Source organism: Sabethes cyaneus, chromosome 3 (genome assembly GCF_943734655.1).
Source record: "Sabethes cyaneus chromosome 3, idSabCyanKW18_F2, whole genome shotgun sequence".
In the NCBI taxonomy this organism is placed as follows: Eukaryota; Metazoa; Arthropoda; class Insecta; order Diptera; family Culicidae; genus Sabethes; species Sabethes cyaneus.
The window spans coordinates 37,870,510-37,886,409 of record NC_071355.1 but is presented as its reverse complement, the minus strand read 5'-3'; the positions used below and the strand labels follow the sequence as shown (position 1 = coordinate 37,886,409).

Sequence of the window (15,900 nt, the reverse complement as noted above, 5' to 3'; positions counted from 1 at the left end):
GAAAGCGTGAAGTCCTGAGAACGTCGAACGGAACGGGTGGTGGCGAACATTTGGCGTCTAGGTTCTAACTGAATCTTATCGACGACTGTAAAAAAATTGACGTCAACGGTGGCCCGGAATGCACGCCATCATTAGCTGTGATTGCATAATAATTTCGCTTGTTAGCGAAAAGCGCAAAACTGGAGAGGGAAGATCGCTAGTTGCGTAGGTACTGCATGTAGTCCAGTTGCCATTCGAAGAATGACACCAATTGACGTCTCAAAGGTACGCTGTGGACTCAATTAACGGGTCTGGAAGTTTCTAATTCGAATCACAAACAAGGGATAAATTAGGAAACTTATTTTTGCGTCCAAATTCCCCACCTATCAAAGAAATATCTGTTCAATAAACAGAACAGAAAATTTCCACTAATTTAATTCAATTTTGGAACACGCAAACTGACGGCTGCGATAATTACGACCGTTTGTGTGATTCATGGTTGTTGGGTATTTCGTAATCATCCATCGGAACGGATCGTGTAGAATGCCAGCTTCCAGTCAGATCCATTATTCATTGGCCAGCCGAACAGACAACCGGTAGTGAAATGGATATGAACCTTACAAAAATGAAGTTTGGATTCGAAACGGCGTCGCGGTTAGACACCGATACTGATGTGGTTTCGGTGTGTTCGATTAGTGGCAGTAACTGATTCCAACCGAACCTTTCATTCTCAAATTCCGACAGCATAACTGCCCTGGAGTATTCGCGAATCGCGACACACGTGAAGAACCAGTATTTCATCATCATCTGTCACGTAATCAAGCTTGAATTTCAATGAACGTCGGCAAGTAATGTGTTTCCCAGAATACTCAATCGTTCAATCGTGACGTAAACATCGCTGACGTAGCTGAAACTATGGCCAACCTTTCCCGTGGAAGCTTGATCCAAATCAACAAACCACCTGATAGCGATGCTTTGAAAAATCACTAACCTTTACTCCTTCGCCAGCGCTACACCAATCGGACTGTCACACTAGTGAGGTTAACCTGTAAGCGCCGGTATACGGTGGAGATCGCCAACCGGTTGTTTATTTACAGCGGCGGCGGGCAATCTGCAATTTCCAAACAAATAATCAACAGCTTCAGGCCGAGCGGCTCGAGCTCGCGGAACAAACGGAACAATTATCTGCTCATACTGAATGTGGCGCGCCGCGAGAGTGGATGATCGCCCGTCCGCTGATTGGAATGGCACTTTTGACGGCCGAGCGTAGGAGGCGCTGCGCTCTCTTGGTTCGGGGTTAACTGATGTCAATCCCAAGTGTGAAACATCTTAACGCAGCGGGTAGCGGTTCAATTAATTTAACATTGGCACCGGCACCGCGGTGGAAGATCATTTAACCAACTCAAATTCTATCGTTCTATCAAATAACCTACCTTCACTCCCTGGTCGTTGCGCAAGTCCGGCACATCGGAGTCCCACTCGGAGCTGAGATCGTCACTGGAAGCATCACCGTAGTCCCAGGGCATGGGAACTTCCAGCAGCGACATCTGGTACTGCTCGTACCCGGGACAGAGACTGGAGGTCCCGTGTCGTGGCGAGGGTGACCGATGGGCTGCCGTAAGTCTGCGACGAAGCATCGAAGTGGAAGCTCCATTGCCGGATTCTCCCATCACCGCCGTCGTCGGAGCATGTTGAACGGTCGGCGATCGCGGCTGATGATAGTGATGCTGGTGCTGATGCTGGTGGTGGTGATGGTGGTGATGATGATGATGATAAACGTTATGATGATGCTGATAAAGCGACGTTTGATGATGTACTTTGTTGGCAGCACTTTGACCTGGCTGCTGCTCCGACGCTACAATCAACTCTTCCTTGGAATTCTTTCTAGTGCCACCACTACTTCTGCGTTGCTCAGCAACGTACCTTTTACCGGTGGACTTTTTCCTCTGTCGGCGCTCTTCAATCGGAGCAGGTATTGAAGCACTCCCACCACCTTCACCACCGACATTACCGCTATCATCACCACTATCGGACATATTTTTCTGCAGCTGTTCCTGCTCTTCGGGAGTCAGTTCCGGAAAATGCAGCAACTTGATAGTGATCTTTTCGCCGGCCTCCGTGAAGTACACCTCCTTGGCGCTGATCTTGTCAAAGTCCTCGTAAATCCGAACCGTTGGCAACGTACAAATAGGCATTCTACAGCCCTTGTTCAGCCTGGCTTGTTTTTGCACTCACTTTGTCGTCGTCACTTTGGTTGTCACACGGACCGTTCGTTCGTTCGTTTGTTGCAGCCCTCGACGGACCTACCGCACTGACTGGACGCTCATACGGAAATGAACCAATGATATCACGCCGGAAAGCTGATGCACGATTTATTCACTGGAACTGAAATGTGCCCGATCATTACGATAATTAGGAGGAATGTACGTTTGGTACCGGGAAAGGCACTGCGGCCTTTCATGCCATGTCACTGGCGAGTCTTTTTTCCGCCTGATTGTGTAGCTTCTGCTGATGTGTGATAGTAAAGAGAATAAAAACGTCTAACAAGAGGAAAACGTGCTCCGCTGGCTGATTCACAACAAAACGGCTCTAGTGTGGGTGGTGGTAATTTGCTTCTTACCCTATTTATCGTAAGTGCAGTAGTTTCAGAATTAACTTCGATGGTAATTGAGAAAAATCATTTTTAAACGATGGGCTAACAAGTGTACATTAAAACGGAAAACCCAAGTGGATTTTAATTTTAAAGCTGCTTCGAAAGCAGCTTAAATTAAGCTGTGGTTTAATTTTTGAAATTATTTTGAGGAGCATAAATTGGGGAATTTGTCTGGAAACTGACGTCCGGACCCGACCGTGATTTTCGCCGGTGAACTTTTTGAACCAGATAGCTCTATACGCACACGTGCGTTTCATAATTGCCCGAGTCATTTATTTTGCTTTTTTTGCTTCCCACCCCAAACCCCCCGAATTGATGAAGCCCAATTATAATGGCCGACCGCACTGAAAAGTGCGTATGGAAATCCCGCTACGCTACGTCAATGCGTTCCGAGCTGATAGCTGATTGATGTTCTATGAGTTCAATATACTACACTATCTAATACACTTTGTTTCAAATTATGAACTACTTTATCGCTGCTTGCTTGTTGGAATATTTTCAAGCCTGCAGAATTTCCCTTCAATTTAATATTAATTAACAATTCGCAGAATGTGATTTTTTCAATCGGAATTTTGATTTAGAGAATGCGTTTCCTTTGGATACCAATGAGGTAACAACCGTGTGGCATTGTAAACACGAAATATAAAGCCTAGCTTTATTCAGCAAAGTTGTAGATAATACAATACAAGTTCTACAAATGTCCCATATAACACTGGACAAATTGATTTGCAAGAAACATTCATACTGTGAACTACGAAGCGAGCTATGCAAGGAAGTTTTCTCCAAACATGTTCGGTTTCTGATCAACTTGATCCTGTGCCACAAAATTCAATAATGCTCGGTGTCACTCAAAATAGTTAATCCGAAAACCGGAAATATATTTAAACTACTTGGCACCACGTATAGTTTACCGGATGTTTCAGCAAGCAAAGGGCTTTAACGAAATTAGCGGAAAGACAAGCTGTCAACTTGGACCAAATATTTTGGTTTCACTTAATCCGTATGGCAGATGACAGTCTTGTCATGTCAGCACGTTAGTTGACAGTATATGGTTGTTTCTTTTTCTAATATTGTAAAAGTTGATGTAAAAGTTAACGTCTTTGGATTCCACTGGACTAAATTTGTTTGTTTTTCATCAGAAGAAGTATATTTTTCGCTGGATTCCAGCAGTTTGGTGTTTGGTTACAACACCTGTTTGTTTTTTTATTTCGTTTTAAGTCTCGTTTGATTATGACTTTATCGTATTTATCATGACGTAAACATTCTTGGAAAGAGAGTAAATGTATGATGCTAAAAAAGCTTAATTGGATTAACTAAGGTGGAATTCTAATTCACAACTCTCGATTGCCGGTAAAGTGTGATACCGTTACACCACCACCGCATTCTGAGTTAATGTGTGGAGAAAGGTAATATTGGAATATGAGATTTGGTATATACATGATATCGAAATTTTCAGGTTCCCCAAATAATTTCATTTCATTTTTCGCATCACAAAATTTACTTCCTTTCCAAAAAACACCTGCTTATTTCTTACGGTTTTGGCTTAATTTTTTGCTACGTAACGGAGAAAATTACGTTTAAAAAGTCTTTTATTGCCGCAATCAAACATCCTACCTAATGGCCAAAACGGATCCATTTTATCTCAGCGGGTTTCAGAGATTAATCTATACCGCCCTGTACGTTGAACTACGTGCAAATATTGAATGAGAAACTGCCTTCTTCCGAGGAGTTAAGCGCTTCAAACCTCAAAGATGGTTGATGGGGAAGATAGTAATGTCCCAGCCCCTGATCTCCAAGAAGTCAAACAAGAAATCGGGTTGTTGAAAAGCAACAAAGCCGCTTGTAAAGACCGCCTACCGGTAGAGCTTTATAAACATGGCAGAGAAACACTGGCAACGGATCTCCACTGGGTAATTTCAATGATTTGGAAGGGTGAGGAGCTACCGGAGGAATGGATGGAAGGAGTAGTTTGTCCCATTCACAAAAAGGATGATCGGTTAGACTATTGCAACCATCGCAGTATAACGATGGGAAACACCGCCTACAGAGTATTCTCCCACATCCTATCACGCTGGCTGCCACCGATACCAGAAGGTTTCTCAGCGAATTATCAGACGGGCTTCATGGCGGCTCGCGCCACTACGGACCAACTATCCACCATGCGACAAATCTTACAGAAATGTCGGGAGTCAACGTACCCACACAACATATCTGTATTGATTTCAAAGTAGCGTACGATACAGTCGATCTAGACCAGCTATAGCAGATGATGCACAAACATGGTTTTCCGGATAAACCGGATCGAGTGATGTGTGATGTGTTTCGTGCGTATTTCGGAGACACTCTCGAGTCCCTTTGAGACGCGGCGAGAGTTGAGACAAGATAACCATAAACTATGCGACGGTGGAGCCAATCTACACCAGACTAAAAGCGTAAAGTCTAGGAGGATAGGGGTAATAATAAATGCGTCTTCGACGCAATACGTCAAAGAAAGAGTCAAAGGAAACAAACACGTGTCTCCGACGGATGGTAACCGTTGACGACGATGAACTCGAAGTGGTAGTTGAATTCTTGTATCTAGGATCTCTGCTCTGATGACCGCGGACGACACTAGTAAGGAGATCCTGCGGTGCATTCAAGCGGGAAATTAGGCCTACTTGGACCAACGCCTGCTTTACCTTCGCACAACGCCGCGACCACGAAGCATACGCCGCCGTACGAAGCTGACAGTGTACAAAACCATTATCAGACCGATAGTTCTTTATGGATTTGAAGCTATGACGCTGCTCACGGCGGACAACGCGCGTCTGCCGTGTTTGAGCGGAAGGTACTGCGGACGATGTTTGGCGGAGTACGAAACTGAAATTGGAGAGTGGCGGAGGTGTATGAATCACGAGCTACAGGTTGGTTGCTTTAAGAGATTCCCATCGTACATCAGGCGAAAGTCGGTAGGCTACGATCGGCCGAACACGACGTAAGGATGCCGGACGACAGTGCGACGAAAATAGTTCTCTTCAACAATCCGGCACCGGGAACAGAGGCGCTCAAGATACAGCAAGGTTAATCAATAGAGGTGAAATGCTTATCTTTCGCAAAAAAGTTGAATACCCGTGTTATAGTCAGATTTATCAAATTAGAAGCGCAATCAGCTTTGATTACAAAATTTTCACAGTAAAGCTGAGCACAGAGCAAGTGTGGAAGCTTGGAAATTTACTTGGAAAGAAACTAGGCACTCTAAAGTCATTGTGTTAATTTGATTAAAACAAAGAGATAAAAATAATCATCGGTTTTATTGCTGCTTTCTGCGAAGCGTCATAAGACTACTTGAGCTTATAAACTGATTCTTGAAAAGGTTATAAAAACCTTCTGAAGAGTGGGCCCTTGGTCGGAAGGCAGTTTTATAGCGGTCATCCGGAATTTCTGGTGGAGCTAATGGTATTAAAAGAGTGTTATGAAATTGGTCATGAAAACCACTAAAGAAACGTAATAAAAAATGACATTGTTACTTGGGATATTGACCTACACATACCGGTACGCTGAGAAAAGTAGGGTAGAAGAAACAGACCCCTGTAAAAAAACAGATACCCTGTAAAAAAACCGTACTACTGCACAGTGGTCCGGTTTCTAAAAACTTGGTAGAAAATGCGTAATTTTTCAAGGATAGTGTCTTCGGAGAAGTTTTATAATAAAATATAGGGCATCTTTTCGCACTAGTAGGGTGACCGTGAACTCACCTATTAGGGTGACACGAACTTTTGTTTTTAAATATTTAAAAAAAAAAAAATTTTCACCAAAAAGTTGCAGAACATACTGAAATAAGCAACTATACTGAATATAGTAACTATCTGTCTCTTACCGGCTGCGAAATATAGTGATATGTTAAAAAAGAGCATTTAAAATTATTTATGCTCAATAACTTTGTACACGATTTTTTTTGCTTTCGAGTGTTCTCCAAAATTATTCAATATGCTGAAATGAACATTTTCTCCGAATACTGTTTGTCTCTAGGACGCATATTTAATAAGTTATAAAGTATATGAAAAAAATTTTCGCACTAACGGGTGACAACTAAAATTTTGAATTTTTTTCGAGGCCCCTATGCTCAACAACAAACGAGCTCAGGGAGAAATGAGAGTCTGTACGTGTTAGCTCTTTCTCTCCTCTTTCTGTCAATATTTTTTTGTTTTGTTTATGCTTGCCTTGTTTTGCTTAAAATGACGTCGAAACAAGAAGCATTCCGCGAGCGCGTTGTACCCTTCTACGAACTTCCACAGAAATCTCGGGAAAAAGTTTACGGTACAACATGTAAAAAGCAAATATGCTGCAACTTCGACTGTTTACCATATGCTAAGATGCCTAACAACTATTCGCAAGCAAGATAATGGAAGACCAGCCAAAATTATGGACGCAGAAGGACATCCTTCTCTTTCTCGTTTCTTTAACAACAAGCCTTTTGGTTTGGCTATCAATTAAGATGCACCAAACGAATGTTTGAAGAAAATTTTGATCCTGTTTCTACAAAAACATCATGCAGATGGACAATACGTGTTTTGGCCGTATAGAGCATCATCGCATTATGCCAAAAAAACACAATCGTCCCTGAATACCTATTCGATCTCATTGTTACCCGAAGAAGATCTGCCTCAGTACGCCCAATCAATGATTTCTGGTAGTTTGAAGTTGATTGGTAGAAATAAGAGATGCATTCGCAAAGTTGACCTGACGGCCGTACAACGCTCCTGTTTCGACGTCAAGCGAAAGCTTCGCCAAACAGCCGATTACGGACCGTTTTCAAATGTACACTAATTTTTTTTCAACAATGGATAATGCATCTTTCATTTCGGTAAATCAGATCTTCTTCATGTATCTTTGTCTTTTTTTGACAGCTTGAGAAAAAAATTCCAAAATTTTAGTTGTCACCCGTTATTCAAAGTTTTTTTCGATTTCGGGCAACTTCGTGCAAACCAGACAACCATTAGATGAAAGTTCTATATTTTGTCTATAAAAGAAAAATATTTCGATCCGGAAATTCCAAAGAAATCTCAGAAAAAATCTATTGAAAAATGTGTTATTTTTGATAAAAAATTGCTTAAATAAATTGCTTGAATAAAAAATAGCTCGTTAAGGAAAAGAGATAGAGAGTTACTGCATTTAACAAAGTTGCGTATTTTAATATGTTATATAACTTTGCTGAAGACACCATACCTTTTTGAACGCATTTAAATAAACGAAAATTTGTATGACCCTAATGAAACCACCAAAATTACAATAGTTTGCTATAACGTACAAATGCGTAATTTTTTAGGTTTAGTGTCTTTGGAGAAGTTTATTAATAAAATAGAGCGCATCTTTTTGCACTATTAGGGTGTTACAAACTATTGTTATTTTTTTAATAGTTAAAAAAAATCTTCCAAAAAGTTGTAGAACATACTAAAATACATACTGAATATAGTACAGTAGGATTTCGAATTTGGCAACAAATGCGTGTCGCCTATGTTGCCAAAATCGAAACCGTGCCAAAATCGAGACCCTTTTTCGATATGAAAAAATTTAATGTAAATGCTTTAGAAATTGACTAAATATCATTACTCAACAATTGCAACCATTTCATGTTTAAAAAGTCCGCTAAGAGCTATCCGTTCGGTGCAAATACACTCACACTCACACACTGGTTGGTAAACGGCTAGATAATGCGGAATATAGACCCCATAGTGGTCGTTAGCCTCTTATCCAGCAACTCCGATCCCGACCTCCTCGTGGTACCAGCCGGAATACGAGCAACCTTAGCGGAGATCGGGTAACCAACCCCGGTGGAAACTAAGGTCGTATACTAACCGGGAAGGAGGTAGTGAGTCTCGGCACTATAAGATGGCAGCCCCATCACGAGACTCGGTTGTGTTGCCCCAGTACGGCTACACACCTAAACAACACAAACTAACAACATTCAAGCATATTCGGAGCGGAATATTCGGCATCGACCTAGGCGACGAAATAAGGACGACGAATGGAGACTCGGGACTTGGAACTGCAGATCGCTAAATTTCGCAGGTTGCGAGCGGGTGCTGATTGAACAGCTGGAACCCCGCAAACTCGGCATCGTAGCTCTGCAGGAAATCTGTCGCAAAGGAGAGAAGGTATGGAAGATACGTGGCGGAAAGGCCCAGTTTTACCAGAGCGGTGGCGCTACCAACGAACTGGGAACGGGCTTTGTAGTGCTGGGCGGAATGCAGGATCGCGTGATAGATTGGAAGGCGATCAACGAGAGAATGTGTGTATTGAGGATAAAGGGCCGTTTCTTCAATTATAGCATCATTAACGTGCACTGCCCGCACGAAGGTAGACCCGACGATGAGAAAGAAGCGTTCTACGCGAGGCTGGAGGCTACGTACGACAGCTGCTCGTCACGGGACATCAAGATCGTCATCGGGGATATGAACGCCCAGGTCGGTAGGGAAGAAATGTATAGACCGGTGGTAGGACCCCATAGCCTGCACACCGACACAAACGATAACGGCCAACGATGTATAAACTTCGCAGCTTCCCGAGGCCTGGTGATCCGAAGTACCTTTTTCCCGCGCAAGGATATCCACAAAGCCACCTGGAGATCACCTGACCAACGTACAATGAACCAAATTGACCACGTTCTCATAGAGGGCCGGTTCTTCTCTAACATCACGAACGTACGCTCCCGTCGGGGTGCGGATATTGATTCTGACCATTACCTAGTAGCAGTACATGTGCGCTCAAAGCTGTCCACCGTATACCGGACACGTCAAAGCCGCCCTCCTCGGCTGAACATCAGGCAGCTAGATAACCCACAAGCTGCCGAGAACTACGCGCGAGTACTGAATGAGGCACTGCCTTCTTCCGAGGAGTTAGGTGCTTCAAACCTCGAAGACGGTTGGGGCAGAATACGCTCGGCCATCGGAGAGGCCGCTACCGCGGCACTAGGTATTGAGCCTCGGAGTACACAAAATGATTGGTTTGATGGGGAATGCCAACAAGCGGTGGAGGAGAAAAAAAACGCTTGGAAAAATTATCTAAGTATTGCCACTAGAGAGAACCTGGCCAAGTACCGACGAGCTAGGAACCAGTTGACCACGATCCTGAGGAGAAAAAAGCGCCAAAAGGAGGACAGAGATCGTGAAGAATTAGAACAACTATTCCGAGCTAATGACACGCGCAAGTTTTATGAGAAGGTGAATCAAACTCGGAAGGGCTACACACCGAAACCTGACATGTGTAGGGACGAGGGAGGGAATCTAATTACAAACGAGCGCGAGGTGGTCGACAGGTGGAAGCAGTTCTTCGATGAACACCTCAATGGCGAAGTCGCAGAAGGAGGCGGAACGGAAATTAACCTAGGAGCGCCCATGGAAGATAGTGATATCCTAGCACCTGATCTCCAAGAAGTCAAACGAGAAATCAGGTTGCTGAAGACCAATAAAGCCGCTGGGAAGGACCGCCTACCGGCAGAGCTTTATAAACATGGCGGGGAAACGCTAGCAAAGGCTCTACACTGGGTTATTTCGAGGATTTGGGAGGAGGAAAAGCTACCGGAGGAATGGATGGAAGGAGTGGTTTGTCCCATCTACAAAAAGGGTGATCGGCTAGACTGCTGCAACTATCGTGGTATTACGTTGGTAAACGCCGCCTACAAGGTACTCTCCCAGATCCTGTTACGCCGGCTGTCACCGATAGCACAAGGTTTCGTAGGGAATTATCAGGCGGGTTTCATGGGGGCTCGCGCAACTACGGACCAAATGTTTACTATCCGACAGATCTTGCAGAAATGTCGGGAGTATAACGTGCCCACGCATCACATCTTTATCGATTTCAAAGCAGCATACGATACAGTCGATCGAGACAAGCTATGGCAGATAATGCACGAATACGGTTTTCCGGACAAACTGACGCGACTGATCAGAGCTACATTGGATCGAGTGATGTGTTTCGTACGCATCTCTGGGACACTCTCGAGTCCCTTCGAGACGCGACGAGGGTTGAGACAAGGTGACGGTCTATCCTGCATGCTGTTCAACATCGCTCTTGAGGGGGTGATCCGACGAGCGGGCATTGAAACGAGAGGCACGATTTTTACCAAGAGTAGCCAACTTCTAGGCTTTGCAGATGACTTCGATATCATAGCCAGGAACTTTGCGACGGCGGAGGCAATCTACGCCAGACTGAAAGCGGAGTCTAGGAGAATTGGGCTAAAAATAAATGCGTCGAAGACCAAATACATGAAAGGAAGAGGCTCAAAGGAAACAAATGCGCGCCTCCCACGGACGGTAACCGTTGACGGCGACGAACTAGAAGTGGTAGAAGAGTTCGTGTATTTGGGATCGCTGGTGACCGCGGACAACAACACTAGTAAGGAGATCCAGCGGCGCATCCAAGCGGGAAATCGGGCCTACTTTGCCCTTCGTAAAACGCTACGATCAGGAAGCATACGCCGCCGCACGAAGCTAACAATGTACAAAACCATTATTAGACCAGTAGTTCTTTATGGACTTGAAGCCGTGACGCTGCTTACGGAGGACATACGCGCCCTTGCCGTGTTTGAGCGGAAAGTGCTGCGGACGATATTTGGCGGAGTACAAACTGAAAGCGGAGAGTGGCGGAGGCGTATGAATCACGAGCTACAGGCACTGCTTGGGGAGACTCTCATCGTACATCTAGCGAAAGTTAGCAGGCTACGGTGGGCCGGACACGTCGTAAGGATGCCGGACGACAGTGCGACGAAAACGGTCCTCTTCAACAACCCCACCGGCACCAGGAACAGGGGGGCCCAACGTGCACGATGGCTCGACCAGGTCGAAAGCGATTTGCGACTTCTGAGACGACTAGGAAATTGGCGACGAGTGGCCCAAGACCGAGTTGAATGGAGACGAGTGCTTGAAACAGCACGAGCCACCCCGGCTCTATGCTGCTGAAGAAGAAGAAGAAGAAGCAAATACACTCAAGTACTTTTTTACACGGTTTGTTTTTTCGAATATTGAGAACGGGGCTATTTAGGGACCATTCATTTATTTCTCAATTCGTTTGGGAGAGGCCCGACATTCGTCACGTATTTTGTAAATGGTCCCTAAATTGCACCGTTCTTGAGTAGTCGAAAAAAACAAACCGTGTAAAAAAAGACTCGAGTGTAAGTTATTGACACCCAGCGGTAAGACATAGTCTTACCAAATGCCAAAATCGAGCCATGCCAAAATCGAAATCTAACTGTAACTATCTGTTTTTTACCGGTTGCAAAATATAATGATGTGTTTAAAAAGAGAACTTGAAAATCAATTAAACTCAATAGCTTTTCACATGATTTTTGCTTTTAAATGTTCTACAAAGTTATTCAGTATGCTGAAATAAATATTTTCTGTGAAGACTGTTTTTCACTAAGATGTATATTTATATTAAAAACAAACAAAAAATTATATCATCCTAATAGGTGAATTCACGGTCACCCTAAAGGCCTAGACACAGATAGTTTTTCCATGGGCTTTCTGTCAAATTTCCGCAACGTAGTAAAATCCGTATGTTTGTGTCTGGGCCTTAATAGTGCAGAAAAATGAATAGTGGGAAAAATTATTGAACTTTTCTGAAGACACCACCCTTGAAACGCATTTTTTTGCCCAATTGCTATTGTCCTCACTTTTTCGAAACCGGACCACTGTGCACTGAAACCGTTGTAAAAATATCTGTTCCGTGATGTCAAAAATTATGCTTGTCCCAACAGTATTTGGAGATTTGAATATAAAATGTCCTAATTTGGATAGACATATTTCCGAGCAGCTTGGCAACCGCCCATCTGCCACATGTACTAATAGTTCGGGTGTACCACAGGGTTGTCATCTGGGTCCATTATTTTCCTCTATATAAATACATTAGTGATGCTAATGCAGCAATGCAAATTTATAGAGATGGAATCCTTTTCTTTCCAATACCCGTCTTGTAGTCAGATTTGGAGATGTGATAAACTGCTCTTTTGCGTGAGCAGCCCAGAGCCGGTCTTTTGCGAACCGATTCAAATGAGCGATTCACAGTACGTTTGTTCGCCAAGTTCGCCTGATTAAATCTACAATGGATGGTATGCAGTGATGTGTTCGGATTTCGGGTGGATTGTCAAGTTCATTCGAATCATACAGAGGGCTTCGTCAAAGTGATGGTCTCTCATTCCTGCCGTACTGGCCGGTGGAACTGAGGGAGGCTGACCGACGCCGCTTGGGCAATAGTATGATGATCGACGGCGATGAGTTTGAGGTAGTCGACGAATTTGTCTATCTTGGCTCATTGGTAACAGCGGACAATGAAACTAATTGTGATATTCGGAGGCGTATTGCCAGCGGAAGTCATGCTTACTATGGGATTCATAAGCAATTGTGGTCGAGTAGACTGCGTTTCCATACAAAGTGCACCCTGTACAAGACGCTTATTAGACCGGTTGTTCACTACGGGCATGAAACATGGACAACGCTCGAGGAGGTCCTGCAAGTGCTCGGAGTGTTCGAACGACGAGTGCTAAGAACGGTCTTCGGCGGCGTACAAGAAAACGGAGTATAGAGGCGGAGGATGAACCATGAACTCATAGAGCTCTAGGACGAACCCAGTATCCAAAAGGTGGCTAAAACTGGACAGAAAAACGATGGACAGGACATGTTGCCAGAATGCCGGACAACTACCCTGTAAAGATGGTGGTCGCCTCTAATCCGATAGGAACAAGACGACCAGGAGCAGAGCGAGTAAGACGGTTAGACCAGGTGAAGCGAGATCTGGCGGAGAGTACTCGGTGTCCAAGGAATTGGAGAACAGTAGACCACAACCAAGTTATATGGATAAACCTTGTTCAACAGGTTTTGTCTTAGGACGGCAAGCCATTTGAGTAAGTAAGTAGTCCTAGCAGGTAAAGGACTGGTAATTCGGAATCACTAAAACAGTCTATCTTGCTGGGTGGTTTACTGGCGAATGACATTCTTTGAACAGATTAAATTCATAGCATTGGCAGATCAAAGCCTACTACAACTAGACATCGTTGAACAAAAACTTTTACATGAAAATGTAATCAATTTTTCTCAGCAAAAAATATCTTATTTGGAAATAGTTCTTCAGTAAAGCTTTCACAGCGATAAAAAACTACGAAAATTTAAAAACCGTGGAAAATTTTGAAATATTTTTTCTAGTTTGTCAATTCATATTTTTAGTAATAAAAAGCAAAGTTAGTTTACCAACTACAGCCTTGGTATTGGTAAGTTCGAAGTCATAAATTGCTGGCGTTATTCAGCCGAATCCTAATTTATAATAATGGTGATTTAGTGGCACAACTTTAAATCACAAAGTTCGCGGTTGAAATTCAGGCCCATTTATACCATTCATTAAGTTGATAAATACAACCACGAACCGTTCAGACTCGAAGTCGTGACCTCGTAATTTCGGTTTTGCCTTCGGCACTTTAAAAGCATCGATTACAGGTAATATCGGTGAAACAAACCCACCGACAACCTTTCCCGGTACTTTATTTCAAAACAAAAAAAGGAGCCACAACTCCATCAGAAGCAATCTCGGAGCAAACAAGCGCAAGCAAGCAAAAAAAAACTTTCACTCTCTAGGGATCGATCCGTTCCAGCCAGGAACACACTTGCCAACCGGAGCCGAGCTGCAATCAATCATTTCAAAGTTCAAGCCGATCCATCATCCGCGAATTGCGCGTCGCCGTTGTCGTCGTCGACGCTGCTGTCGTCGTTTCGACGCCATCCTACCAGACAACCTGAACACTGTAGTTGGCAGTGGGTAATCGGCAACAAATTGGACAAAATGCAACATTATTTTCCGCACCATTCAAACAGCCCTTTTGAGCGATTTGAAAATGTGCGCAATCGGGCTTAATTTATTCGTTCCTGTCTGAGCCTTTGCTTTTGCTGAGTCTTGCATCCCGGTTTTGTCTCCAGCTGTTTTATGTCTGTCGGTTGGTCATTTCTCGCTGATTACTCCATATTATCGTGACTAACGAGACTAGGAGCTAGGCGAAAACGGGAGGTTATTAAAGTGGCAATACGGCAGGAACGAAGCGCGGAGCAGAAACTTGATTTATTCATATTAGATTCCACGATGCCCAAGTCGAGAGACGACGGTGTAATGCGGTAATGGCAACTCTTCTAAACCGGCTGATCGAAGTGGACGTTCGATGCCCTTATAGGCCCGACGGAACGCGGCTTTTGATCGACACGGGATGATCGATAAGAAATTGCGTTTCTTTGTGGGGTGTGCGACTGCGTGCCGCAGCCCCGCCACATGACAGACGACGACGCGACGCGACGGAGAAAGTGCGTAGTTAGTTGCGATGTGGGTAGCCTTCTTCTCTATTTAGGAGATTGATTCGCACCTGGCTGGGGACCCGCTAAAAAATTCGTTCAAACGGATGAAATGATTTATCACATTTAAAGCCTTTGACGCAAATGTCGTTGGCGTCAGTTGGAGCAGATCGATCGCCACAGTATGTATGTCGTCACATAAGAGAAGGGGCATGCTCGAATGGTGATTTGTTTGAAATTTTAATCAACATGTTTGGTCGCAAACTGCGAAACTTCAACGGTCTGGACGGTGTGTGTGACGGTGATTCAGCCGTGGGAAGGAGAGCAAGTCACGCCTTTTTACAAGATCAACGTGATAGATTCGGTAACCAAAATTCCGCAACGTCCGCGGGTAAGTGATGAATTGGCAATAAATGCAAGGTAATAAATCATTCCCCAATCGCACCAAAAGGAACAAGCCTTTTGTCGGATCGGCTAAGATCTGCACTGAAGAGCAGGAGAAGAAAAACGGACAAGAAATGAGAGTCACTCGGTCCGCCGCCGTGGTTATCGACCCTTATTCGATTGTGCCGAAGGAAACCCATTCAAACGCCCATCAGCGACCTCGACAAGGTGCATAAAGTTGGCGCGTTGGTTGGATTGTCGTTTTCCTGAAGCGAGGATTAAACCCACGGTACGGTCACTGCAGACGGTCAGTTCACTGCCAAACATAGAATCAGTGGAGTTTTCTTCTTTCACCTTTGCCAAGTTGTAGTAGACGACAACCGACGACAACTGCATCGTGTTTTGCTAGGAACGGTCAACATGGTGTATTTTCAATAGGAAAAAGGAGACGAAGTTGTTTTACTTATCCTGTCCCATTTGGGTGCGGGTAGGTAGCTTCAATGACACAGTGGTCATTGAACAACGGTCAACAGTTAGGTCACGAACAGGTTACAACAGGAATACGATCTGCTAAACTTGAAA

The 15,900-nt window shown here is 44.1% G+C and overlaps 1 protein-coding gene across 7 annotated transcripts in view; it reads right to left on the bottom strand.

Annotated features, from left to right (window-relative positions):
- LOC128744350 (uncharacterized) overlaps nucleotides 1-15,900 on the bottom strand; it is a 221,047-nt gene that overhangs the window by 24,145 nt on the left and 181,002 nt on the right. For 3 of the 7 annotated variants that reach the window (XM_053841279.1, XM_053841277.1, XM_053841281.1), the window contains exon 2: nucleotides 1,413-2,364. The exons of 3 other annotated variants lie outside the window; for them this stretch is intronic. In XM_053841279.1, coding sequence (XP_053697254.1) covers nucleotides 1,413-2,174 — 762 coding nt within the window. In that variant the 5' untranslated portion in view covers nucleotides 2,175-2,364. The remainder of the gene's footprint in view (nucleotides 1-1,412; nucleotides 2,365-15,900) is intronic. One more of the 7 variants, XM_053841280.1, reaches the window with a different exon arrangement.